Source organism: Lepeophtheirus salmonis, chromosome 12 (genome assembly GCF_016086655.4).
Source record: "Lepeophtheirus salmonis chromosome 12, UVic_Lsal_1.4, whole genome shotgun sequence".
Taxonomy (NCBI): Eukaryota; Metazoa; Arthropoda; class Copepoda; order Siphonostomatoida; family Caligidae; genus Lepeophtheirus; species Lepeophtheirus salmonis.
This window is the reverse complement of record NC_052142.2, coordinates 7,642,521-7,670,496: the sequence shown is the minus strand read 5'-3', so window position 1 is coordinate 7,670,496 and position 27,976 is coordinate 7,642,521. Positions and strand designations below refer to the sequence as shown.

Here is a 27,976-nt window from a genome sequence, read left to right as displayed (position 1 = left end):
TTTACACACACTTTAAAAATAAAAAATCTTGTACAAAAAAAAAAATAAACAATAATCTTTGAATAAATAAATGTGCATGGTGACCTTCCGAGTTTTCTTTATGGTAATCAGTAAGATGGTATGGAATTTCATGTTTAAATATACCTATACTAAATTTTTTTTAATGGAAAACCGTATACGACTAAGAAGAGGTGCTTTTTTGCTCCCATTAGTGAACCGACATGTAGACATTTACAAATACTTTTATTCAATTACTGAAATGTAAATAATATCATGATAAATACCATAAAAAAAATGTAAAAACATTTATATATTTTTAATATCTATTATCTGCACTAAAAAAATTTTGCTGAAGAAATATGTCATTTATATTTCTATTGTCTGATTCCGTTACAGAAGGAATTCCTCCTCCATTTATAGTGGAGCCAGGAGGCAAGTTGGAATGTACAAAAGTTCGAACAGTTGCTTCAATAATTTTGACTGGAGAATTTCGATACATATGATGTCTATGCCTAAAAATATATTCATATTAGTATATCGCCTGCAACACATTATTTAAAAATGTTTTACCATGTATATATACAGAAAATGAGAAACGTTGATAAAATAGATAAAAATCCGATCAAAACGCCCATTAACATGAATGTGATCTCAATCCAATTCATGTTTTCCTTAGAAGAATCGATTTTAGCACAATGTTCTATCATAATTATGTTGTATTTTTTATAAATATTTTCTAGTTCATTATTGTTTTTTATTAAAGATTCATACGATGATAAATCGACACCTTTCCCATTATTTAAGACTTGAAAGCATGATCTATAAATTAATATACGGTTATTAAAAATTGATTACAAACTTTAATGTGTTAATAATTTACCCTGTTCGTCCAAAATCTAATGAACCATCTCTCTTGTTATAAAATTCTGTATCATAAATGTTGAATACTAGGGGATTAATAAAAACATTTTCAATATCTTTTTTTAATCTTGGTAGTAATTGTCTAACAGAAGCAGGATCTTGATCAAATACAAATTGTAGTAATTCTGTATCTTGTAATACATATAAGATTAACTTTTCGATATCAAAACGGTTAATTCCATTTATAGCTCGAACATAAACAACAAATTGTCCATCAATAAATCGTCCTAAGGTACGATTTGTGTGTATAACTCCAGTTCTTTCATCAATTATAAACAATTCGTTATCAATAATGTCAAATAGTCCTGTTTTTGGTCTAGAATATGTTATATTTATAATTTGGTATGATATAGGGTCAGCGGTTACATCAATATCAATAGCCTTTACTTTAGCTACTTCAGTGTATATTGCAGAGTTAACTCTAACACCATAACTTAAATTCATCTTTAAAAACTTTGGGTTATTGTCGTCAATGTCTGATATAATAATTTTGACTCGTAATCTATCATAATTCTTAAAGTTGAACGTGAAAAAATATGCAGATTATAATCAATATAATATATGTAAATCTAAGGTATTGTAAATCTTACTTCAGAATCTTCGGTTTTATTTCTATGGGGATGGAAACATTGTACGATAAGGGTAAAGTTAGCAGAAATTTCACGATCTATCTCTTTTGATATAAAAATAATCCCTTCATTTTCATCCGTTCTAAAAATCTCGAAAAAATTTCCCTCGTTTCCTTCTATATTATGTGTAAGATATGTATATTAACATATTATTTAAGGAAAACTTACCTGCAATAGAATAGTCAACGATAGCATTTTCGGCTTCGTCTAAGTCTTGGGCTTTAACTACCATAATCTCTGTACCAATATTAGTATGCTCCTGAATTTCAATCTCATTCGGAAAATAGTTATTTTGTCTTTGAAATCTAGGTTTATGATCATCAATATCCTTTACAACAACAAGTAAGGTTCTTGACGTATGCTGTGAAGGAGTTCCTAAGTCTTTGGCTTCCAAAATAAGGGTATAGTAGCCTCTTTCTTCCCTATCTAATTTATCGATAGTTGTCAATAATCCCGACTCAGGATGAATTTGGAAAAGCTGATTAATTATTGAGCCATCATGAGGAAGTGAATATATTATTTTTCCGTTTGCTGTGTTCTTATCGTCTGGGTCTTCTGCCTCTGCCTGAAATACTCGTGTTCCAATACTAGCATTCTAAATATAATTGTATCAAAGTATCAAAAAAGAAATTAATATCATTACTTTAATGAAGAGTACCTCAAACACATAAGCTATTTCATCGATCATAGGTTTAATAAATGTTGGTATCCCATCATTATCAGATACATCACCAATTGTTACATAAACTTCTACATCTGAAAATAGCTGAGGTTCACCTTTGTCAGCTGCCCTGGCATATAATATGTAGGGATCCTATAAAAATTATGATTTGATGTTTTACTAAAATTGAAATAAAACTACCTTTCGGCCCTTTCCCGTGAGAAGACTGGAAGTCGTAATTTCCCCGTTAGATTCATTAATTTGAAAAATTTTATTGATTAGGGAATTATCTACAAAATGATACATCACTGTTCCAGCAGCCCCTAAATCATTATCGAAAGCATTTATTTTTACCACGAGAGAGCCTATTGGTGAGTTTTCAGGAATAACAGTTGAGTAGCTTGTTTTTTTAAAAATTGGTGATTCATCATTACTATCCAAAATATTAATTATAGCTTCTACAGATGCTACTTTTTGATCAATTCCTCCTGTTGGCATATCTTTACAGATAATTTTTAAATTATATCTATCAATTTTTTCTCTGTCAATTAGAGACCTCCCGTCAGGACCTTTTTTAACCATTAAAGTACCTTCAGTCGGATGAATTGTGAAGACTTCAGACCCTTCCCCAAACAATGAATATTGAATTTTTCCAAAATTTCCACTATCTTTGTCTATAGCTTTAACTCTAAGAACAATCGTTAAGGGAAGTGCTGATTCATTTAAATCAGCCATGTAAAATGACTGATTAAACTCAGGTGCATTGTCATTAATATCTTCCACTTCAATATGAACAAAAGCTTCACTTATTTTCGTACTGTTAGTCATTGATATTGCATGAACTGTAAATGTTATTTCTTTTGTATTCATGTCAAAATCAAATATTTCATTATTATAAACTTCTCCTGTATTTGTATTAAGATTAATTAAATCCTTCGGATCGGAAAGTTCTGATTTTTTAAAAATGATATTAGACTTTTTGGATATAGGATCATGAGCATTGACTGTGAATAACAATGTCCTAGGTTTTAAACCTTCCTTTATATGGTAGTATAATGAAGGACTACTTGGAGTCCACGGGCTTTCGAACTGTGGATAGTCTATTTTATATGGTTGTATATAAAATGTTACTTCAGAATTGACCTTTTGATTATTAAAACAATCATGTTCATCTGTTTCTGAAATTGTATTTACTTCAGCATTGGTATCTATTACTTCAACGGTGAGTATGATGACTGCAGCCGAATTATAAGATAAAGAGTTATTAAGATAAATTATTCCATTATCTTCATTTATTTTAAATGTAGTTGTAAAATCGTATTTGGCCTAAAAAAAAATGATCAATGATAATTAATGAATTTAACAAAGTCTTGGTAAAGCAATACTGTATAGAGTATTCCTTATCTTGGAAACAATCTAAAATGAAACATGAGCTTATTAAATCAGACCTATAATTACCCATAATCCAAAAAAAAAAGATGGACTGTAAAGTGCCGATCTCCGAAGATGGATGTCATTTTTTTTTTAATTTGCCTCATTTTGAGTTAGTAACATCCTTTAAAAGACAGCTGTCCAAATTTCCTGACAATCTGTTCTTTAGTTTGTGAGTTATTGTGCTAAGTGTGACACTACTTTTGTTAAATCTAAAATAATGGGTCTAAAACAATTTTTGCTCAATAAAGAGAATGAAAAAAAAAAAAAAAATACGAGCAAGAAAAAAAACGTGTTTTGTTTGTTAACCCTGTGACTTTTCAACCCATTTGTTAAATAGATACAAACAAAAGCAAATACATTAAAATTTCACAGATTCTACATATTTAATTTGTCCAAAATTGCTAAATATATATTTTGAACAGAAAGCACTAATCCTGCAATTATACATTTAGTATTATCTTAAACTTCAGTCAGGACCGATTATTTAATGAACTATTATGACATCAAGTGTGATTGGTAATATGCGAAATAAGTGACTCAATCCTTCTAATTTACTAATAATGTAATCCATAATGTGGAGGTCCATAGCACCAAAATGTTACTTTTTGGCCAATTATCTCAAATTTCTAAAGATATTGTTGGTCTCAAATTGAAAGTCATACCCAAAGATCTCTAAAGATCTTAAGAGCTACTTCACGAATCTCAATAATGAAAAATTTAAAGAAATTAGTTATGAATTGTAATAATATGATGATTTTTTTAGAGTATCTTTTCCCCATATGCAGTTGCCTTAAAAATTTTTGGTCCGAAGTCTGACACTTTTGAAATAACATTCCCTACTTTGAGAATTTTGGTGCTAACCAAAATATCTTCCAAGAAAAGATCACTAGTGTCGGACCGGAAAAAAATAGTTTGGGACGAAAACAATGCATTAATAGTTTCGTACATACGGAAAACTTATAGAAATAAAATATAATATCAGTGGTAAAAATTGAGTTAATATTACTAATATTTGAAATATAAGTCTAAAAGTGAGTTTACACATCCATCGGATATATACATTGTACACGATACGACGTGAATAAATTTGGAAGAAAATAACTCTATATATTATAATCATCAAACTTCAACAATTTTCCATTTTAAAATGAAGAGAATCTGTGACTTTTCTTGTTTGTAGGAGTGAAAATATTACAATAAATTTAATTTTGAAAGCAAAACGGTTACTAAATTGTTTTTAAATTAATCCTTTTGTGGCATTTCATTTCGAATAAACTAGAAACATTTTAAATAACAGAATAACTTCATTTTGTATAGAGTAATTTTTAATGTTTAAAGATTATAAGATGTTAAGTTCATTGAAATTATTTTTACATTCTCAAATATGTTGGGACGTTTTACGTCCGATAAATATGCAAACTCATCTTCATCTGTTTTGGAAAAACATTGATCATTTGATTGATTGCAATATCCCATTTCTTTTTATAAAGGTCAAGGAAGCAATATCAAAATGTGAAATCTACAAAAAAAGAAAAGAATATATAATTTCCATTGATGATTCGAAATGACACTAAAATATATCATCTTAAATTTTGGCAATAATTTCATAAATACATTGTCGATATGTAAACGAAATAGAAATTGAATTAGAACTGATTAAATTAAAAAATATTTCATTCAAACAAGTACATCAATTTACTGATACTATTATTCAAGATGGAGAATTAAATCCCTGTTACACATGAAAAATGGTTACAGTATTATCTAATAAAATATAGATTTACCATACTTGTACATGTATTGTCAAGGTGTATTGACATGATGGCTTATGTATATAGGCGGAAATATTTTTTCATTATAAGAAAATTATAAGAGAAGGTAGGAGCAAGACTTATAGTACACCTGAATTAAGACCTTTGTTAATATCATCTGCCTGTTTTATGCTTTTTGAGGTAAACAATGAATTACTCGTATAAAAAGGAGAAACTTCTAAATGTAAAATAGCATTAGTGCAGGAAAAATATTATATTTAAATTCATGTAAATTTATTTTATTATGTATTATTAAATCAATTTACATCTAAAATAGGAGAGAATTCTTCTTTTTAAGGGAGATGTTAACACACGACAACTTATTAAATAATAATAAAAAAAAAGAGCACACTCGTCTACCGTTTTATCTTTACATAAATCCCCTCTTTATTCATTATATTCACAAGAATTCCGTCATAAAGATAAATTAAACAGGTCTTCTTTTTTTTTTATTGGAGAAAGCGTCGTTATTTTTATTGTTTCTCGTAAGTTACAGAAGAAAAGAAACAGGAAAAAGGCCCAAAATCAGTTAATAGTTAACCAATACAGGGACAATTCTTCCAAACTATGGAATTATTATTCAGTAATTACTTTATTTTAAACTGATATTCAAATAATGGAAAAGTAAAATTCTTTTAGAGTCTAATTATGGTTATGGATAAATAGAATTTTATATTAAAACTAATTATGGTGTAGATGGTGTCAAATAGGTGTGTTTTAGTTTTCTGTTCATAACTATTCATTTTAATTATTTAAATGTAGCCATTCTATGGGCTATGGGCTATCAAATTGTATAAGTTTCACCAAATCTATATAAATAGTTGTATTTTTTAAAAGAAATATATGTTTTTAAAATATTAAGAGATAACATCATCCAAATTTAAATTTCTGAAACTCAAATGAGAAAATTAATTAGAACTTTTAATACAGACTGATTTAATACATTACATCATTAAGTTTTTGAAACTATATAATTTTTTCTGTCATATTATTGTGTATTTTGACAAAAGAATACTATGTCTGACATTTTAGACTTATGTTCACACATGTGCCCGTTTATCCCTCAAAGTATAGTCCTTTTTGAAGGATTCTCGAATTTCATTTGGACATAACTCCGCTCAGAGTCAACAGATATAAATAAATATTTGCTTCAAAATACTCACAAGATCAAGTAATTTATTTTTTGTAAATAGTATTTGTACAAAAAACAAACAAAAATATGAAAACATTATTGCGTAATATTAATAATTTTTCTCAGGAAAGCTGCAAATTGTTGTTTTATTTTTAACCTACCCTATATGTATACAAAAATGAGAAAAAAGGTGATTTTTATTTTTGTTTCATTATACCGAAGGTGAATTTGTTGACAATGAAGGCTTTTCTGAAAATTACAGCTATTTAATTCAAGATACTACTCAGGGTTGTAGTCAATATTCATGATAGAAGACGATATACAACCGGGTCATCTAATACAAAACTAATGACAATCTTTGTAATTACTCATTTTTAACATGCCCATTGTACACAGGATTTTTATCAGTACTTACCAATCTCATTCTTAAGCTCATTACATCCACACCCTCTCTCTCTACCAAATTTACTCGTTTTTAAAATTTATATGTTTTTTCCTTGATATAAATAAAACGTACTACTAAAAACGTAGAGGGTGCAAAAAAAAAAAAAAAGTTAACAATTGGATTAAGTAATTCTACTGGAATTTGTTTACATTTCCAATAATTTTGCTGAGAAATAGAGATTCTTCTAGACTTTGTAATGATACAAGACTTATTGTTAAGAAGATAATGCCTTATGTTTTGAAAGCAGCTACAATTACGGCAACATCGGTGGAGAAGATGTTTTTTTCTCAAGCCCCAAAAAATAGCCTTCGAATGCACGGATAAGTTTTGGGAGATTTCAGTTTTCTTTGAAGCTGAGTTTTGCTAGGAGCATTAAGAAGGCCTAAAATTAAACATGTCAATTTGTTAGCCTGGATTTTTCAAATCCATTTTTTTGTGGGTCAGTTATACTTCGGATGCTCAAAAGTTGGTAGTGAAAAGGTTTCATATATCTCAACGTAAGACGAAAGAACTAAACATATTGTTTATAAAGAAGTCTTTCAATATGTGTCGTTACAATTTTGAATTGCTTTTTTAGAACTTTTGATTCACTATTTTTTAATTTTCTTTAATATAAAATAATTTGCTTAAATTAAAACTTGGCATTATTATTCCTAAATATAAATAGGTAATTTTTTTTACTTCAATTTAACTACATGGTGAATGTAGGTAGTATAGGTGATGAAAAACTAGTTAAAAATAAATGCAATTTACATCACCTAAAGTTTTAAAAATCAAATTTTCATCAAAAGCTATCTAAATCTTTCATGCACCAGGTACATTGTACCGTTTAAGAATATTCTTCTTGTTCAATTCCACTTTGTGATGATCGTACATAATCGAGAGGTTTTTTCAGTATGTGATTAGTCGTTGTAGATCCAATGTGAAATATATAATTTTATTCATATTAATAAATTAAGCTTAGCATATCTCCTAACATCATTAACCTCCCGCTCCAAAAATTTCTTTTTTCAAAGTAAGGTTTTGTCTTTCTAAAACTAATAAATACACCATATAATAACACATAAAAATAATTTAATTTTTAATGTTTTAATGGAATATTTAATAAATAAACAATGTAAAGTTGCTTGAAAATATTCTGAAATTAAATATAATTAAGTCGATTATTTGACTCCGATTTAAATATGTTTCATATAAAATGCATTTGATTAGTCATATAACAGATTTATTTCCTTTAAACGACTTGTTTTTATTTAATTTTGTAACTTTTACATGCAACCTATTTTATTGCTTATTTTATAGATTACTCCATGAACAAGACTAGGAAACTCGAATTTTATAAAAATAAATTGTGGTCAATGATAAAATCTATCTTTTAAGTACAGAATTCAAAATTGATCTCAGTTTTTATCTCAGAGATCGGAATATTGAAATATCATGAATTATAATAATTCGGGAGAACGTTCAGACTCATTTTTATCCTTAAGACAATAACCAAATTAAAATACGGTTATGTAAACTTGTGCTAAAGTATTAGATTGATTGCGTATCTTGTTTTGAAGTCAATATATATTTCTTTTTTAGGCTGAAAAATAATGAAAAACGACACTCCTATTTAGATTCTTATAACTTGTTTATCATTCATAGCGATAAAGAATGTCATCGCTGATGTTATAGAAAAATATTCAAAGTTTTTTTTTTTAAACTTGACATTCACAATATATATTTTATCAATAGCTAATAGATGTAACGTTTATCATTTTGTAGATTATCTTTCATAGTTAAATTTTGAGTTAATATGTAATAAAAATCTATCATATAACGACAACGATATCTCAAAGAAACTAATAGCAGCACTTAATATAATTTTGAAAAGAGTACAATATATATATGTTGCAGTTCTCCGTTAATATGCAAAATAACTAGTTAATGTGCATAATAACTGAACAAAACCGTTAATTTGCATAAAAACTAGGTAATATGTAAAATAATTGAACGATACCGTTAATGTGCATTATAATTGAACAAGACTGTTAATTTGCATAAAAACTAGGTAATATATAAAATAATTGGACTAGACTGTTAATCTGCATAATAACTGTAAAAGATAGTTAATTTGGAAAATTATTGAAATCATAAATTTCATATTATCTTCCGAGACCCATTCCAGAGACAAATTGATGCTTGGCTCATGGGATGTGCAGCATCTCCACAAGGCTTGACTAAGAGTAAGCATCCTTCTTCAAATCATATATTATAGTCAGAAATACCATACTCTTTCACCCCATGTTGATATCCCACCCACGGGTTTTGTTGTATGCCAATGCTACTAAAAAAAGGGTTCTAACATACCCCCAACTAATATAATATTATCAGAAACCCCATCCGCTCTAACCCCAATTTTTATAGGAACTAAAAAAATCTGTCTTGCGTGCTAGCATGACTAACAAACGGGCTAGAGCCTACCGCCAACTCATTTAATATCATAAGATACGCTATCCACTATAGCCCCGGTTGATATCCCAGACCACGGGCTTTGTTACGTGTCAACCCTACTCTAAAAAAAAGGGTTCTAACATACCGCCAACTCATATAATATCATCAGAAACGCCATCCCCTGATAGTTATTATAACCAATGGGTTGTCTGGGGTGCCAGTACGACTAAAAAACGGGTTGGAGCCTACCGCCAACACATATAATATCATAAGAGACGCTATCCATGATAGCCTTGGTTGATATCCCAGTCTACGGGGTTTTTAACGTGCCAACGCGACTAACAAACGTTACAACATGTTTTTTATCGAGTAGGTACCTAAGACAACCCGTTGGCCGGTATATCAACACTGTCTATAGTGGCGTCTCTGATGATAATACATGAGTTAGTGGTGGGATTAAACTCGTTTGTTAGTCGTGTTGGCAGGCAATACAAACTGTGGGCCGGGATATAAATTAACTTACAGTATATGGCGACCTTGATGATATTAAGTGAATTGGCGGTGGGTTTGAACCCGTTAGTTAGTCGCGTTAGCACGTAACAAAACTCCTGAATTGTTATAACAACCGGAGTAAAAAGTGGATAACTTCTCTGATAATATTACATGAGTTAGCCATGGGTTAGAACCCGTTTTTTAGTCACTGGTTGCAACAAACCCCGTGGGCTGGAATATCAACAGGGGTTACAGTGGATGGCGTTTCTGATTTTAATGCATGAATCAACAAAGGATGCTTACTCTTAATCAAGCCCTGTGGAGATGCTGCATATCCCATGAGCCGAGTATCAATTTGTGTCTCTGGATTGGGTCTCGGAAGATAAAAGAAAAATTATTATTTAAATGATTTTCCATATTAACTATCGTTTTCAGTTATTATGCACATTAACAGTCTTGTTCACTTATTTTGCATATTACCTAGTTTTTTTTTGCACATTCACGGTCTTGTTAAGTTATTAGGAACATTACCTAGTTATTATGCACATTAACGGTCTTGTTCAGTTATTATGCAAATTAACTACTTATTTTGCATATTAACGGATTTCTTACCTTAACTGCAACATATATATCTTTTTATTATATAATATATATCTTCTAAAATTTCAAAGTCTGTATCATTTTATTTTCAATGTAGCTTTGATTTCCTAGGGAAAGTTCATATTATGTCACTAGAATATATGTTGTGTACAATTTGCAATGTCTGTATAATTAACAACTTGTATAAGCAAATTACCAAGGTTGCTTCGTCTTAAAATACATTATTTAATCACAATATCGGTCATTCTAATTACCATCTATTAATTGAAACTATCATTTTATTTCGATCTATTAAAACTGTATATTTATGATTAAAGTTGACATGTTTGTAACGATAAAGCTATCTTTAAAAATTAGAAGAGGAAAAATAGTTTTTAAGTTGTTTGTTTCTTCTTTTTATCATTACTCAATAGGTTGTTGTGGGGATAACTTATCACTATGATGTAAGCATTCTCCTTATAGCATTAAACCAATTAGAGAATCGAAACTGTTAGCTTGAGGAGATATAATGAAGTTTGTTAGAAAATAGAAAAAAAGCTTACCGGTCTGAGACCCTTAGCAATTGAATGGTCTTTAACATAAATATTCAGTTTTTATCCGTTTCATTATAGCCTCCAGATGAACCTCCTGAATTTCCATTAATTTCTTTACCCCCGAAGAGATCACATAAAGGATTTAAATCTTTCAATGTTTCTTCTAATGAAGGAAGATTTCCTTCTGAATACAACCCAGGGTCCCTTACAAGAAATAAAATGTATGTTCTTTGCCCCCAATAGAATGAAAATATTCAAAAACCTGATTTGAAGGCATTTTTTCCTAGGAGTAGGTGAGTGCCGAGTGCCCCATACTTATTTTTGGAATCTGAAAGAAAGGAGGCCAGGGATAAACCTCCTTCCTAAACTTCATTGTCTAAACTCAATTCCTCCTCGTCAGATACCTACAACTAAGAATAAAACTCCTCCCATACATCGAGAAGGGAATGTTCCAGTAGGTTTCCCATAATAGAGAGCTTGGTTCTTCAGAGCTTACAGTGGAACTTACTAGCAGAGTTTTAAGATATTTTCTTCTGTTTAAAATGAGTCTTTGTATAGGACAGACTGCAGAGCTTACAAAGAAAACTAAACTTAGAAGACGCCAATACATTAATCTTATCACTCGACATAATTTATCTCTAAAATATGAAATAACTCAACTCTATATATTTATAAATACACGATATATTCTAGTTTCTAGCTAGTAACTAGAGTTCTTATTCTCTGATAGGTAGAAATTATAACAAATACTACCGTGGATAAAAAAGTGAATTTTCTCAAAACTTTTTTCCGCTATTGATATAGTGGGATCTTGTTGCACTATTAGGTATAATGCTTTATTTTCGTTTATCTTTGGAATAATTTTTTCAATCCATAATAAAATAAATGTATATCAATTTAAATTTAATTAGAATATTTTTGCTGCTAAAAAGATAGCATTGATTTATTTTCCTTAAATATCAACTCTATTTATGAAAATTATAATTGTGGCATTTAAACTATACAATGTGGTACAGAAAAGTTATATTTCAGTAATTAGGAATAAAATAGTCAAAAATTAGATATTTAATATTTGATTATTAGATTATTATGATCCCAAGTACTGTAAATCCTTCATTAAAATTAAAAAATCTAATTTTCAGGCTCTAACTCTGGCAAAGCATATATTTATTTACTTGCACGAATAACTCATGTACCTCAACAAATCTCGCATCCAAGATATTAATAACTTCAATTAAGAAAAAACAAATGGTGGATACTTACTTTAATTAAAAGTTATACTTCCAAATAAATAACCTAATGGTGTAAGCCATAAATATTAATCAGCAATAATACTTTACCTTATTAGATAATAAATTTCCGGCTTTGTCGATAGCTATAACAGGTTTAATAATTCCATATTTTAATGCTGCATTTCTATCTGCATCAGTCGCTGACACTTGTATTGCCTCTGTTCCGACAATCATTTGTTCTGTTAAATATTTCGTATAGGAGTTCTAAAATATTTATTTTATATTATAAATTTAAGAAAATAATTATTTTTTACCTGGTCAAATATTGGTACTTTGTCGTTTACATCAATTATAGATATCGAAACATTTATTTTGACAATTTGGGAATAAGGTAGCTCATAATTACTTGCTGATATCTGTGAAATAAATGAAAATGTAAATATTTATATGATAATTTTATTTGATTATATTTAAATTAGCCTATGTTAAACGATAGATTACATACACAACACAAATAGAGTCTTTTATTATTATTATTTAAGCTGGGAGATGGGCGAATAGTGTGAAGGACTGGAAAAAAACATCAAATACATATGTTACATAAAAGACAAGTTAATTTAGATATACCTAGATCAACAGCTATGTTTATATTATTATTTTAAAATATAGTTTTCTAAATTTTTTATTCACATAAACTAAATCAATTGAGTTTTGTAGTATGGAGTTTTTATCAAAATGGGTTAAAAAATGACTTTAGTATAATGGAAATTCATCTATTAAGTAATATAGTCGAACAAACTGGTTTTAAAAAAGTTATGGAGAACCTCATGAAGGATTGCAAATTAATATATTTATCGTTTATTATTGATCTCGTTTTGTTTATTGGATTCCTTCTAAATAAGTATCTTTTGTCATCAGAAGTAACGTTTAGTTTTATGAATAAAGAATATAAAAAAATGTATAAAAGTGAAGCTGAAATTCGTATTGGATCGAATACTACATTGATGACCCCGACTAAGCAAGTCTATACAATTGAGGATAAGCCCTCCACTCCCGACGATGAAGCTAACTCAGAGAAAAATGTTTCATGCATTTTTATCAAACTTCCTCACTTTACTCAATTCAGAACCACTGGCTATTTTCTTAGAGCTGAAGTACAATTTGAACTGGCCAAGATTTCAAATGAAAAGGTTAAGTTCAATCAAATATTAGGAGCTATTCCTGACCAAGCTCTGTATAAGATACCAGACTACAATCTCAACAAGTGTATCTCTTCTAGTATGGCGATTTTATAAGAATATTGATCCAAAGATGTACAGGATCCAAACATGTGCTTCTTAATGAACTAGCTCAACTCATTTGTAGTACATAATCATTCAGCGTTAAAGAAGCCTACTCAAAGTCTTTGGATATTTTGAATGAGCTTAGTAAGGATGGTACAAATTTCAAGATTACCCTCACATAACATATAGTTTTGTGTTGTCTTTAGACTACATCAAGATAGTATCTCATACAGGGTTATAGGAGAATTCACCTTGAACAATTTTGCCTTCTACGTTTTTGGCTTGTATTTATTCGCCTTGTAACGCTTTTGCCTTCAAACGTTTTCACCCTGTAACAATTTTACCTCAATGCGTTTTTGTCTTATACTGTTTTGCCTTGATACTTTTTTGCCTTGGATAATAATAGATGGAATACTAGTTCTTTTTAGTTATATATTTGTTTTGAATTTTCACCATTGTATTCCACCTTTGAGAGATTAGAAACAAAAATGTAAACAAGCTAGACAAAAACAATTCTTGGAACCTTAATTAATTATATATAAATAATAAGTAGGTTTGAAAGCGTTGGGAAGGAATCACGGAATGCAACGGCTAGGTTCCGTTGCAAATAATCATTAGCAATAATATGTGTCAATTTCGTCATCAAAATGCCATAATGAAATATCTTCTTTCATGAAGGATTGTACAAGATTTATAGATCAAGATGGAGTCCTCGTCCATAAAAGTCTACATGTATTTGTGAATATGATATATTTATATTATATATCAACATACTTCTTTAACTTATTAGTTATCTCAATCATAGATTTTGCTGTGCTTGCTTTGATCATTCACTTGCGCTTCCCTCCTTGTGCCTCGGGAGTAAATTATATTGCAGTGTTGTGTGTATGTATAGTATACTTATTTTGTAATTCTATGTGGTAATTAACCATCTTTCTATTGCTGTGAGGATTTTGGATCATAACGAATGAAAGAAAAGCATAGTTTCATGAATCTTCCGATATAATGCATCCTTTTTAGGGGTTGATAAATAGGAATTACAAGAGCCCGAAGATTTGTAGACTTATAGAGCTTTGAGGATTGAATAGTATAATGAGATCTTCACAGTTTCAAATTTAAAGTTGGAATATAATTTAATAATATAATATAATTACTTTTTTTTTTGTAAATTATATATATTCCCCCCTTAAACTTTTAATTTATGTTAAAATCCTTGATATATATACTTCTTTTTCTTTCGAAAAGAAAAAGAGAAGGGGAGATGTTAAGCAGAAAAGTTAAAGATTTAAAACAAAGAAAAGAAGACAAAAACAAACATTTTAAAATCTAATTATCATTCTTTTCTTCACATTTACAGTGATTTATTTAAGAATTATTTTTTCTATTTATTTTTCCCTTAATTTTTTATTTTGAAAGCTTTTTTTTATTTCCAGATAACAATCTTTATATTAATTTTTTTCGAACCTTGTTCGATCAAAAACAGGGGAAGGGTGTTGACCATGAGGTAACACACTAAAGAATTTTTCAAATCCCCCTTATTTAATATCCCCCACTAAGACAATTAATCTAAACAATCTCAAGTATTATATAACCGTCTTTCCCAAACGCAATAATACACGCCAAGGTCATTTGAAGGCGAATGATATTATTATCAAATATATAAGTATATAAAGGACGTGTTGATCCACAATCAAGTCAGAATTAAACTAACTACCATCCTCCTCACAACTGCTATATCTGTATCTTAAAAAACCTACGTACTATTTATATATAATTACTTAAGGTCTGAAGAATTTTCAATGTCTAACTTGTTTACATTTCTGTTTCTAATTTCTCAAAGCTAGAATACAACAGAAAAACTCCAAAGAAATATATAACTAAGACGAACTTGTATCCTCTTTCATTATCTAAGGTAAAAAAGTATCTAAGCAAAAACGTCGTAAGGCCAAACAGTAAAAGGGGAACCGCTTCAAGGCGAAATTGTCAAAAGGCGAATACGTACAAGGCAAGCCTGTTAAAGGCAAAAATGTTTTTTTAATATTTTTAATAATAAATTCTAAATATGATGACTTCATCAACAATACCATGACTGAGGAGAGTGTAGTGCACGCCAGTATTTTGAATGACAACGTACACCTCGACAACAAATAGGAAGAGGATATCTATCTGGTCAGGAATGTTATGTATTTCATATTTCCTTTCATGTTCCTATCTTCTTGTATTTTCTTTTATGTATTAAAGTACTGTATTTTACATAGTATAAATGGTCGTGTATTTTGTAAATAAATTAGAGTATGGTTTTGTATTATAAAGAATACACATGATCTTATAAATAAGTGCTATATTATTCCTCCACGGGATTTCTTCTTCTCATTTGTCTCTCGGTCATCCTGGATCTCTCCAGCTATAAATAAGTTTGTGTCTCTCCCTCGTCAAGACACAACAGGAAAAAGGAATTTTTACTACTTCATACTTTTCCAAGATTGTTTTAAGATAACTTAGTTTTTTTTATAAAAAAATTGGTGTGAACTCGTTTGGATCTAATCAACCCCATGATTGCCTTCGACTTCTTTCTTTTGAGATTAAATTTCTTTTAGATGAGCGTTGTACTCAAAGTAAAAACTATTAATACTAATATATTAGTTCTACAAATAATTATTCCAGTAATTTAACCCTTAAAAATATTTATCAATCTAATGCAAATGGTCAAACATTTTGATAATGGAATCTCATATTACTGATGATGTTTCTCAGTTTTGTAAACCATTAAAATTCCTCTTAGGATAGAAGAAAATCCAGTGTTGAATGGGCATGATAAAAAAAAACCCGAAAATTAATATCGTAACCCTAACAATTTGAAGAATGTTTTGGAGGAGAGAAAGCATAATGCTCATGACGTTTCATTAGATCAGCTACAATCAGCTGTGACAAGAGAGGGAGGAGAAAAGGATATAAACAAGGACATTTGCAGGAAGTATTCCGATTTCGATCCCCAATTCTATTTTGAGTACAAAAAATTTACTGTTCAACAAATCATCAGTGTTACGCTCCTTTTTTTTATGAGCACACACGAACGTTCAAACAGGTTTGGAATATAATTAAAAAATCTATTTAGTAAAGGATGTTTACTACTCAGGAATGAAATAATAATGACAACTGACGAGGAAAAAAATTCTTCATTATGTTACCAATGACAAATTAACGGGCTACCTAAAAACACATCAGATCTACATTATTGCCACTTAGATACTGGTGCTGAAAGATCTCTTATACCTCACTCAGAATTTCTCAATTTAAAGCCTATGCAATTAAATATAATTTCTTGAAAAAAAACTTGTAGCTGGTAAAAATCAAATATAAAAAAAACTTAAGCGTTTCCACCCAAAAAGGTAAAATTCCCCGGATTAAAAATAAAGAAATGGATTTCGTCGTCCCATACTTAACTTTTGGGTGTTGGAGTTAAAAGAATATTATCATAGATATGTACAACAGGAAAAAAACTTCAGGTAGGTAATTCAATTAATAATGTATTAGTTAGTAAGTATTGTAAGGAAGCGTATAATATTGTCAAATTTTTTATGCACTACATTTCAATTCATTTGAAGGAGTGTGTTTGGACGGTATAGTACACAAAATTGAAACAACCGGTATGCAAGTTGTTACAACCCCCCAAAGAGATTCACTCCTGAAAAGATAGAGATTGTCGGAAGAAAAAAAAAAGTTTAAAAAACTCCGAGATTCCTGAATTGTTGACAACTCTAAATTTAGCTGTCCTCTAATATCTGCCTTGTTAAAAAGTTAAAATGGATATTTGGTCTCTGGTTGGAGATTATGAGTTATTAAATAATAATACTATAATAGATAAGTACCCAATGCCTAGCATTCAGACATTTGGAGAAAAATTAGGCGTCAGAAGTATTTTAGTACAATCCATCTTTTAAAAGCCTATCATCAGATTCCCATGGATATAAACGATAAAGTAAAAACAGCTATATCGACGCCTTGTGGATTTATTCATTTGACGACATACTTTTGTATAGTTGAACGGATAATTAATATCTACAGTTTTAAAAACTTTACAAGACAAAGTCTAAGCTATACCCTCAGCAAAGGAGAATTTTGTAAAAAAAAAAAAGGTTGATTGTCTAGGTTTTACCGTTTCTCCCCAGGGTATTAAACCTATTTCTGATTTAAACCCATTTCAACAACCCCACTCTGTCAAAGAACTAATCAAATCACCAGACAAAAAAAGTTATCATTTAAATTTAGATTTAAATATTTATTGCAAAACAATACCCTAACAGACAGGTGAACAAAATGGCATGAATTTCCTCTGCCAACACGGATATAATTTTGTCACAATTAGAGAGTGGTTAGTTTTCTTGATACGATTATCCTAAAATTATTATACTTGATCTTAAAGGACAATTTATGTCAATAATGTGGGAAAAAATGAGCCAAAAGTTTAGCATCATTAACATCAAAACCATTTCATATCATCCACAAGGTAATGGATTAATTGAGAGAGAGCACCGTACTCTAAAGGAGGCCATACCTTGTAAAATCCTTGAATTTGGTCAAAATTGGCTAGATGTTCTTCTTAAAATATTATTAGACTTACATAAAACCGTAAAATATGGCAAAAACTTATTTCCTGTACATTTAGTTTTTAGTCAATAGCTCCGGTCTCCAGGAGTAATTTTGAAAATTGTAAGTTCTTATGCATCCACCTTATACACCAAATTTGATCCCAACTGACTACCAACTATTCCTGTCTATGACCAACGTACTTTTTGTACAAATTTGGAAATAATACAGGCTTGTGAAAATGTGTTGTCCGAGTTTTTCGTCAATAGGAACATTAGCTTAAAAGAAAAGAATATTATGAAGTTGGACTATTGTTGGCAACAAATTATTGAACAGAACAAGGCATATTTGGCTTAAATCGGATGATTGTAACACTTTTTATAAAGCATTGATATAATCAGAAAATACTTTTTCCCTAACCTATTATATTTATATACTTATATAATTTATGCGATTATATATAATTCATAATTAAAAAATAAGGAACACCCTCATTTACCCCACAATTTTAAATTCTTTACTGACTGAGAAGTGGGACTGGACGGGACTGAATTGCAGTCCTCGGTCCTAGATAAGGACTGACACAACACAAATTGGGAAACATTTTTAGAAAGTATTTCCATCATCTAAAAGGAAAAAGGAGTATGACATATTAATCTTCAAATCGAGTTGTTCATGTAAAAAAAATGATCTGATACTACACAAACTCTTTATTTTAACCTTACTAAACATTGAAGGTTGTCCAATGAATTTATGCTATCGATTCCAGAAGAATATGTTGTAAGAAAAAAAAACATATTTGTGTGAAAAATGGAATATCCTTTGAAGAATGTTGTTCTTTGCCGATTTGTACATTAAACATAACTTTCTATGCATCTTTCATGGTTTGTACGAACACATTGTCTTTGATGTCAATGAAATTATCCGTATTGCAACTGCTCTTGTGGTGTAGGAGCTTAGAATAACTATAGGATCTGCTTTTAAGGCTTTAAGCGTAACAAGCTAGAAGATGGGATAGGCACTAAGTCCTGAGTATCTTATTAGAAAATGTCAAATTGTTCAAAAAAATGGAGTATGCTTCTATACCCATAAAAGTGGAACAAAACCGTGATAAGTAGATGGAGCGTGTGGATGGTATAGAATGCTACTTCAAGTCGACTTCGAGGGATCGTTAAGCCAAAAGAGATTATATTGCAGGAGTGTTGAAAAATATTGGTATTATAACAGAGTAGCATATGGTTTGAATTTAGTTCGAATCATTAACCGTTGTAGTATTCTAAAGAAATTAAATTGTATAAAATGTCCGTTAGGCAAATTTCCCTGGGGCGAAAGATCCTTCTGCAGAAAATGATATTGGCCAATAGTTTATTCACAATTTTAGTACTACTCACTACTTTAAATTTAAAAGAAGCAAACTGAGGCCCCGTTCAAACGGTGGTACTGTATTTCTTTTATTGGGATTCAAATAGTTTTTACACAAGAAATAAATCTGCTTAATCTGAGCCAGTTTAGAATTTTGATACATTTCATTTTTTCAAATATACCTTTAATTGGTCAAATGGATTTTTTTATTCAAGTATAAGTAAATATTATATTTACTTGATCTCACCTAGTAACTACCTTTGAAGTCTATATAAATAATGTGCATTTCCTTCTATAGGACCACATTGTGAATCGAACCTATGCAAAATAAGTTCAAGAAAATCCATGTATATTATTATATAAATAGACAGGGTGACTGCGAGTAAACAGTATTAGACTGTTATATGGATGATAAAGTGGAACTACTCCGTAGTAGCATAAATCATCCAGGTTAAAAAAAAATGATTTCGAGTCATGCTAAACAAAATATTCTGCTATTTTATAGGCATTTAGGGATCAGTATCTTTTTAAAATTACTTATTAAATCGAGAATTTCCACCTTGTTCAAAGAAATATTATGACCTCTCAACTTATAACAAAAACTTAGCAGGAATCCACGATATCTGATCCTTCCATATATACAAATAATTTTATTTACACAGAAGAGATTGTAAAGATAATTCAGTCTATCATAATCGATGATAGTTTTATCGTCTCACTAATTAGCTTAATAGAAATAGAATAATTTCTTTGCAGAGTGTTCATCATTAAATCATGCTCATGTATGTACCTAGAACGGGGGTCACCAAACTACGCAAGCGATTCATATCCAGCGTACAACGTCAGTTTATCGAACCCACTGACTATCCTTGAATTTGCTTGATAAAATGTATGGAACACGAAACTTTGCAAAAAAAATTTATTGGAAAATTATGTTTATAATACTGGAAGATTCTGTTTGCTATTTGCCTTAAATTTACTATTGTTGTAGAGTATTTTATGGATATTACTTTGTAAATCCATGTATTTGAGAAATATATATTCAGTGTATATGTAGCGCCTACATGAGCTTTTTTTTTTTTGTGGCAAAGTAGGATCAGAAATCTTGTTAGTGTAACATGCAAGCAAAATGTGGCAGTTTTAGCAGAGTAAAAACTTCAGGGACACTATAAAACAAAAAAATCTATGAACATACTTAAAGTTCTTTTGAAAGTTATGCTATGAGAAATATGAGTCAACGGAATGTAGTTTAGAAAACTCTTCTCCAGAAAGTTTGCTGAAATGAGTTTGTCACTCTCACAAGTTACAAAATAGTATATAAGAATGCAGAACGAGGAAAACTCTTAATTGATTGCAACCTCATCAAAGAGTGTATGATAAAAGCAGAAAATGACTTGTGTCTTGGGAATGCCGATTATTTTGGAAGTATTAGCCTTTTGGCAAGTTCAGTTGTACGGAGAACAGAAAAAAATTAGAGACCATAGTGCGATCAATACACAAAAAGCTAGGAACTTTTTGTGATATTCTCTGGCACTGGGTTAGTTCGAGTACGTCACAACTTGTCGTATTCATTCAGGGCGTCATTTTGAACTTTCAAATGACGCAAGAGTTGGCAGCAGTTTGCAGCATACATTGAACAACAACTGTAAAATACATTTTTATGGAAGTGCAAAATGCTTCTGGTGGAACATATCAGGACTCAGTTGAATGATTTGCAAATTACGGGTGCTCTATTCATACGCTACATCATACATCAGCAATCATTCTATGGGAAACACTTAGACATATTTATGTGCTGAAACAAGTCGTTTCTACTTTACAAGGAATGACACCAAAATAATTTTTTGATTATAAAAAAAATATGTCATCTTCATTTGATGTAAGGAAAAATATTAATTAGCTAAGGACAATCTTCTAAAGATATACGCTCGCATTACTAATTCTGCTAATTTGCAAGTCTATACATTTTTTGATAGGCACAGTTGTTAATCCATAATTTTAAATCATTAATCGTAAAAATAACCAGGTGTAAGATTATTAGCAGTAAAAGATAAAGATTGTACAACTCATAGGGGAACATTCGTGTGTGCTCATAAAAGACGGAGAGTTACCTTGAGGATTTGTTGTTGAGCTATAATTGTAAGTTCTTTTTGGAATTGAGGAAGGACATTAGAGTAATTTTTGCCCATGAATTGTTTATTTAATTATCTCCCTTCTACCTCATCATAGCTGATTGTAGCTAATCTAATGAAACGTCATGACAGCTAAGCTGTTTTCCTCCAAAACGTTCTTCAAATTATCAGGGCTACCATATTGAGATTCAGTTGTTCTGTTAACATCCCTTAAATATACACCATGACACGATTAGTGACCTAGGCAGCAATTATCTGTTCAACTTCACCCCAAAAAAATTAGTAAAGGGGAATTACATTTAGAAAATATTGCTTAGGTTATGTTTTGTTTGTTAAAAGAATTTCTATTAGACCTTGTGGTCCACTGAAAGAAATTCGAAAAAAGTCAACACAGGGTGAAAGCTGGAGTTATACGTAAATCAGAACTATAGATTGGAAGAAAGTATGGTTAGTGTGCAACTTACACACTGGTGAACTTCTAATACGTCGTCTTATTGTTACCCATGATGGGTCTACTATGTCAGATAATAAATTATCTTAGCCAATAGGAAAGTTTCTTGATTTTGTTAAAGAGTTTGATATAAATTCAAAAATTTCCCCAGATATCTGTTGGCCTACCTTCAATAAATTTTTCAGACAAGATCATTAAAGATTTTTTAACTCATCAGTACTATGGATATCAAACTGTCTGTGAAATCAGGGACTTTCTGAAAGGATAGCTTTAATAGATATAGGACCTGTGAATCAAATCCTTTGACACACGACTGAGAAATAGACTTCTTAAGCTTTGGGGCTCAATGGACGGACTAAAAAAAGAGAACATGAGGAATCTGCAATGTGTCGTTGGAGTGTACTTTCCCTATTGATTCAAAATGAAGATCAATCACTCATGTACTGTTTCAATTGGACTAACTCAAGTGCCAGAGGAAGTAGGTGGTGAACATTGTGATATCTACTATTACGAAGTCTCCTTGGTATACATGTAAAACTTATCGAAAAATTGTTGTGCTCGGAGGATCAGAAAGAGAGAATGGAAGAGGTGGAAAAAACCTTGACTATCAGTAGAAAATCAAACCAGAAAATCAGTGGGGGATGTCTCTTTCAGGGCAAGAAGAACACACAACATCAACTGTGATGCTTTCATACTTAGTTACTTAATCTGGTTTTACTGTAGTGCTTAAAAACTCATTTAGACGGCATAATTACGATACTTATTCATATACTTTCTCAAAAAGTTTTCAAAATATACAATTCTTTAATAAAATTATATGATTTATTTAGTGTGCGTAACTTTATTTATTATGACGACTAATGTAATTTTTATTTTGGCTGTTCCATTCTTTGTTAGTGTATCCGATTGAGATTTTATGCAACCAGCTATATTATTGCTATTTCTATGTGCACCGATTGATTCTTACAAAGGGTTTGATTATATACATATAAATGTATTTATACATCTTACATAATGCTATTTTATAAAAGTAACAATACCCGAAAAATAATAATCTCTCACTACTGTCCACAAGCTAAATTAATCATTACAATTTCAGTTTAAAAATAAGAATGTTGTTTTATTTAGTTACTTGATTATCATTACTATTTTCACTCTATTTTTTTCCTTTGGTTTTTAGAAGATTCTACCTTTTTATAAATAGAAAGTGTTTGTAGTACTTAGATTTTTTAATAAGTTAATAGAAAATTATAAATTTCATAAAACAAAATACTGCAATGCTACTAATACTTATTAAGGTGTTGTATAAAATTAATTTATCCATTAACTTTATATGATTTTACAGAACTATTTATAGATATTAGATAAATAAATAAATTTTGACTCTCACTCAACGTCTGATTCTATTTTTTTTTTTTTTTTTTTTTTTCACTTTTGCTCTCTAGTAGTCCGTGATTAGATATATTTTTATAAAATAGATGAAACTAAAATAATAGTAATAATTGTCTTTTTTCTTATGGGCATACATTAATGAATCAAGCATTAGTCGATTAGGTTAATAATTACTATAAATAATAAATATAACTTACGATTATTTCATAATTATCCCCATTTTCTTGAATATCTAAATTTGCATCTTGTGATATACGGATTATTCCCGTTATGGGGTCAATAATAAAATTATCTTTCGCACCAGAGTACATTTTAAAAGAAACATTACTAGCGATTCCATCATTACTTAATGCTGAAATTCTTATTACTTCTGTTCCTTTGACTGCATTTTCAGATACAGAGGCTTCATAGTTAGAAAATTGAAGTAGTGGTTTTAAATTACTTTTAGTATTTATTTTTATTGTAACTTTAGCGTCAGAATAAAGGGCTGGTTTTCCTGAATCTGTTGCTCTAATCACAAGTTGATATTGGCCTTCCAGAGGTAGAATGCAATCATAAATATATGGAATTGGTTGTAGTAAGTATAATTCCCCAGAAACAGCGTCAATCGCAAATAAAGTCACATCCGTATTGATTGATATAATTGAATAAAATACTTTACCTCCACCCTGACTTATACCATCAGCATCCAGAGCCTGAAAAAGAATAATTATTAATGATGATTATAAATTTTGATGCGATGTTGCTATTACCTTAACGATAAATTTTGGTTGAAATTCCGATGCACCTTCATCAATGGTTCGGGAGTAGTTTTGGTCTAAAAATTTTGGGTAATTATCATTTACATCAATAATCTGAATATGTAACGTAGTCGCTGTAATCTGAATTTTTGTATTTATGTAAATTCAAAATAATTTTTATATCTCACTTGATTTCCTCCATCAGTTCCAGTGTATGTCAAAAAATAAAATTCCTGAGTTTCGTAGTCTAAGCATGATTCTCTCCAAAATTGAGTGTCTGTCATACACGTATTGATGAATAGTTCACCACTCTCGTCGTTTACTCTAAACTTATCAGCTCCAAATCCTTTTAAGTTATATTTTACTTGTCCAAAAGAACCAGAATCAAGATCAAATGCTGTGATAAAGCCTATGCTCTTACCAGCTGGAGCATTTTCTTCGACACTAAATTGGTAAAAATCTTTACTAAATGTAGGAGCATTGTCATTTGAATCAGTGACAATTATATTAATTGTACAATTGGATAATATAGACTGATCTAAAATAAAAAAATAATTATGAAAAGCTATGCGAAAATAAAATAAATATTTACTTTGTATGGCATTGATTTGTATCTTATAGTTGTTTTTACCAGGCGATTCATAATCGAGCAATTCTGGATTGGATACTCTGAGAATAACTGGTGTCCTAGACATAAAAATTATAATTTTATTTACCATTAATTTTACATACAACTAACTTTCCAATAGCTTTTTTGGGATGCACAGAAAAAGGCCCCGGCCTATTTAAGGCTAATTCGAATGCTGCATTCATCGATGAATCATTGTCTTGCACAATAATATTCAAATCTGGTAAAGGTGTATCGTATCGAACATCTTCTGGGACAGCTATTGTTAAGAAATTCTTATTAAAAATTGGAATAGAATCATCTTCATCCGTTATTATGACAGTAACATTTGTATATGTCTCATCTCCATAATTCTGCTTGATGTCAAGTATTTCTCTTGCACGAATTTGAAAAGTATAAATGCCCCCAGCTTCAATGACTGTTCTCATTTCCCGATCAATAGTGACATTTTTTGCAGTCTTAAGAGTTGCTGAACTAATCGAATGCTCATTGAGGTACTGATTTTCAAGAACAAAGAAATGTTCTAAATCCCCAACAATATCTAAAAAAATTTTTTGAGGTGTTCCAATGTCACCATCTCGCACTTGTATATCAAAAATTTTTGTGTCCTATTTTCAAACGAGGATGAAACTGTATATATATAATTCTTATATATTTATTCGTAAAACTTACTGATGCAATGTTTTCTTTTATTGTTGAAAAGTAAGGAGAATTAATAAAAAATGGAGGTTGATCTTGGACATCAATAAGTTGAATAAATACTTCTGTTGCCGATGAAAGATACCTTGGTTGACCTAGATCTTTTGCTCGTATCTTTATTTTATAACTAGATTTTGTTTCATAATTAAGCTCTTTCTTAAGAGTTATAGTTCCGAAATAAGAGCCTGCTTTATATTCTTCAGTCTGGATCATAAATACTTCGCATGATTTATCATCTAAATCATATGGAACGCATTCCAATTTCACTTTTGCATTCTCAAAACTATCTTTATCAGATACTAAAATAGATGAATACACAACTGTGTCTACAGGGGTGGTTTCATTAATACTAAAATTATAGGGCTCTCTTTCAAAGTTAGGTGCGTTATCATTTTCATCTAATATAACAATTTCCCGACTAATTAGAAATGAACCAATCTAGAAAAAATGATTAAATAACAACAAAAAAAAGGATGTACTTACCTAAAAGGGATTAAATTATTTCCTTTATCCTGTATTGTAACAACCACTCTTATAAACTCTTTAATCTCTCTATCAACTTTTTTCTTCAGCGATATCACACCTGTTTTTTGATTTATACTGAAGTAATCACCAGAAATAGTATAAGTCAATCCTTCCACACCAAACTCAGGATCATATCCCCTCAAAGTATAAACTACTGAGTTTGGCGGTGTATTTTCAAAAAGTTGAAAGTCTATTAAATCTCCTCCAGGCTGAAGGTAAGGAGCCTCATCACATAGATAAATCTCACTTAACGAAAATAATGTTATTATTAACAAATATGATTGTTCCATTTTCATACTATAGAATGCATCCCTTTAGACTACTATACTTAAGTAAGATATTACTTTACCTCAATAAACAGGTATACTTTCTTTTTTCTTAAAAAAAAAAAAAAAAAAAAAAAAAAAATCGCCATAGAAACTAACCATTTTAATGGGTCATCAGAATTCATTTTGTTTGTAAGATTATTATTTAATAGATATTTTCTTCAAAATTTAACAGTTCAATATAAAAATTGTTAATTAAGTGATACCCACTTATTTGATCGAAAGAATAAAAGATTGTGATTGCATAAAAAATGTATACCTGCTTCCTTATCAGAAGAAGAAACGAATAAATAATAAACTTTATATTTTTTCTGCTTAATTTATACGTAAACAAAGAGACTATTGATAATATGAATAATTTTAAACACGAAGATAATCAAGATATATTGGAAAAATGTATAACTCGCATCCCTTATGCTTCCCTAATTGCTCTTATAATGTCTTGGACTGGAGTAGGAGTATTTTGTGGAACCCTTTATCGCGGAGTAAATCTCACATTGAGAATGTTACAAGACGTATTTCATCTTGACAAAGGTCTTGGATGGTATGAATAATATTATTTAATAACAAAATTACTCAATTACTTAATTTAAAGGATTGAACCAACCCAGATTGCTTTCATCATATTAGCATCAACAATGGCTGCAATAGCATTAATGATACTTTGTATCACAATTTTAACAACAAAAACAACACGTCAGGGTCTTCACCAATCTACAATAGGCCGAAATAGTGCAAAACTAAGTAAACTATGTACATTCAAATTAATAATTTATACTATAATATTGTCTTTAAAGTCTGCATAATATTCATTGGAATAACATACATTTTGTTAATATTATGGCTGATAAAATTTGCTGCTTGTATCGTAACAACCGTGTTCTATACATTAAGTTGGGGGCTATGCGACACTGATGAAATTGCATGGGAGGATGGTTTTATTGATTTTTATCCATTTCACTTCCTATTTCCTAATGGTATAATTATATAATTTATACAAACTTATAGTATTATGAGAATATTTCAGGTACCGGAAGATCTTATATGGAAGTCCGTGGAACTATAGAAATAAAACAATTTTGCAAAGATTATGTAGAACATGCAGAAATTATGTTCTTATTAGCATGTTTTTCTTCTTTTATTGTTATATTGAGTCTTGTACATTTCTTAATGACCTTATCATCAAATTTTGCGCATATTCATAACTATTCTAAATTCAGAAATATTCATGAAATCACATGTGAATCAATGATATTAGCTGATAAAGATTTATACCCTAAAATTTAGTAAGAAATAAACTTATAAAATATGTACTAATATTTTAGTTAGTTTTATATAGATATTTTCTTCAAGATATGGAAAAATTATCGTATTAGGCATGGAAAAATTAACTCCGCTTGTTTGTTGTTGACGTAACTCTACGGATGTCACTTTCATAGCCTAACTGCATGATACAGTATGCTCATGGCTGTTCTTCTCATATATATAGTAATAAAATTCAATAAATATTAAACTTTTATGTGAA

The 27,976-nt window shown here is 29.9% G+C and overlaps 2 protein-coding genes and 1 long non-coding RNA gene across 7 annotated transcripts in view; 2 read left to right on the top strand and 1 right to left on the bottom strand.

The window, feature by feature from the left end:
• Nucleotides 1–226: 226 nt before the first annotated feature.
• LOC121126952 (cadherin-87A) lies at nt 227–26,421 on the bottom strand. The gene is made up of 16 exons (XM_040722312.2): nt 26,084–26,421; nt 25,574–26,018; nt 25,013–25,509; nt 24,866–24,960; nt 24,462–24,811; nt 24,286–24,414; nt 23,731–24,228; nt 12,641–12,742; nt 12,435–12,590; nt 2,413–3,537; nt 2,209–2,364; nt 1,719–2,145; nt 1,512–1,666; nt 881–1,434; nt 571–819; nt 227–512 (listed from the first exon to the last, which is right to left on the bottom strand). Exons 1-16 carry the CDS (start codon nt 26,419–26,421, stop codon nt 317–319), a joined length of 5,472 nt encoding a protein of 1,823 aa, XP_040578246.1. The 3' UTR covers nt 227–316.
• LOC121126954 (uncharacterized) overlaps nt 6,449–27,976 on the top strand; it is a 64,616-nt gene continuing 43,088 nt past the window's right edge. Inside the window, exon 1 of the long non-coding RNA XR_011782681.1 lies at nt 6,449–6,948. This is a non-coding gene — a long non-coding RNA (uncharacterized lncRNA). The remainder of the gene's footprint in view (nt 6,949–27,976) is intronic.
• On the top strand, nt 26,199–27,976 carry M6 (neuronal membrane glycoprotein M6). 5 transcript variants are annotated; one of them, XM_071892123.1, is made up of 6 exons: nt 26,199–26,340; nt 26,429–26,457; nt 26,824–26,995; nt 27,047–27,195; nt 27,249–27,428; nt 27,479–27,976. In XM_071892123.1, exons 2-6 carry the CDS (start codon nt 26,430–26,432, stop codon nt 27,736–27,738), a joined length of 789 nt encoding a protein of 262 aa, XP_071748224.1. In that variant the 5' UTR covers nt 26,199–26,340; nt 26,429; the 3' UTR covers nt 27,739–27,976. The 5 variants fall into 5 exon arrangements, with proteins under 5 accessions (XP_071748224.1, XP_040578250.1, XP_040578249.1 ...); XM_040722316.2 differs by having other exon boundaries at nt 26,788–26,995; XM_040722315.2 differs by having other exon boundaries at nt 26,322–26,457; nt 26,788–26,995; nt 27,479–27,737; nt 27,791–27,976.

What these genes read in the sequence shown, in the direction of transcription:
- LOC121126952 (XM_040722312.2), bottom strand. Translation starts at nt 26,421, where the DNA reads ATGAAAATGGAACAATCATATTTGTTAATAATAACATTATTTTCGTTA. An exon ending in CCCAAAAAAGCTATTGGAAA is followed by an intron (nt 24,961 to 25,012) that starts GTTAGTTGTATG and finishes TTTTATGTCTAG; the next exon opens with GACACCAGTTATTCTCAGAG. An exon ending in ACAAATCAATGCCATACAAA is followed by an intron (nt 24,812 to 24,865) that starts GTAAATATTTAT and finishes TTTTTATTTTAG; the next exon opens with ATCAGTCTATATTATCCAAT.
- M6 (XM_040722315.2), top strand. Translation starts at nt 26,385, where the DNA reads ATGTTATTATTAACAAATATGATTGTTCCATTTTCATACTATAGAATG. An exon ending in CTTGACAAAGGTCTTGGATG is followed by an intron (nt 26,996 to 27,046) that starts GTATGAATAATA and finishes CTTAATTTAAAG; the next exon opens with GATTGAACCAACCCAGATTG. An exon ending in CCGAAATAGTGCAAAACTAA is followed by an intron (nt 27,196 to 27,248) that starts GTAAACTATGTA and finishes TTGTCTTTAAAG; the next exon opens with TCTGCATAATATTCATTGGA.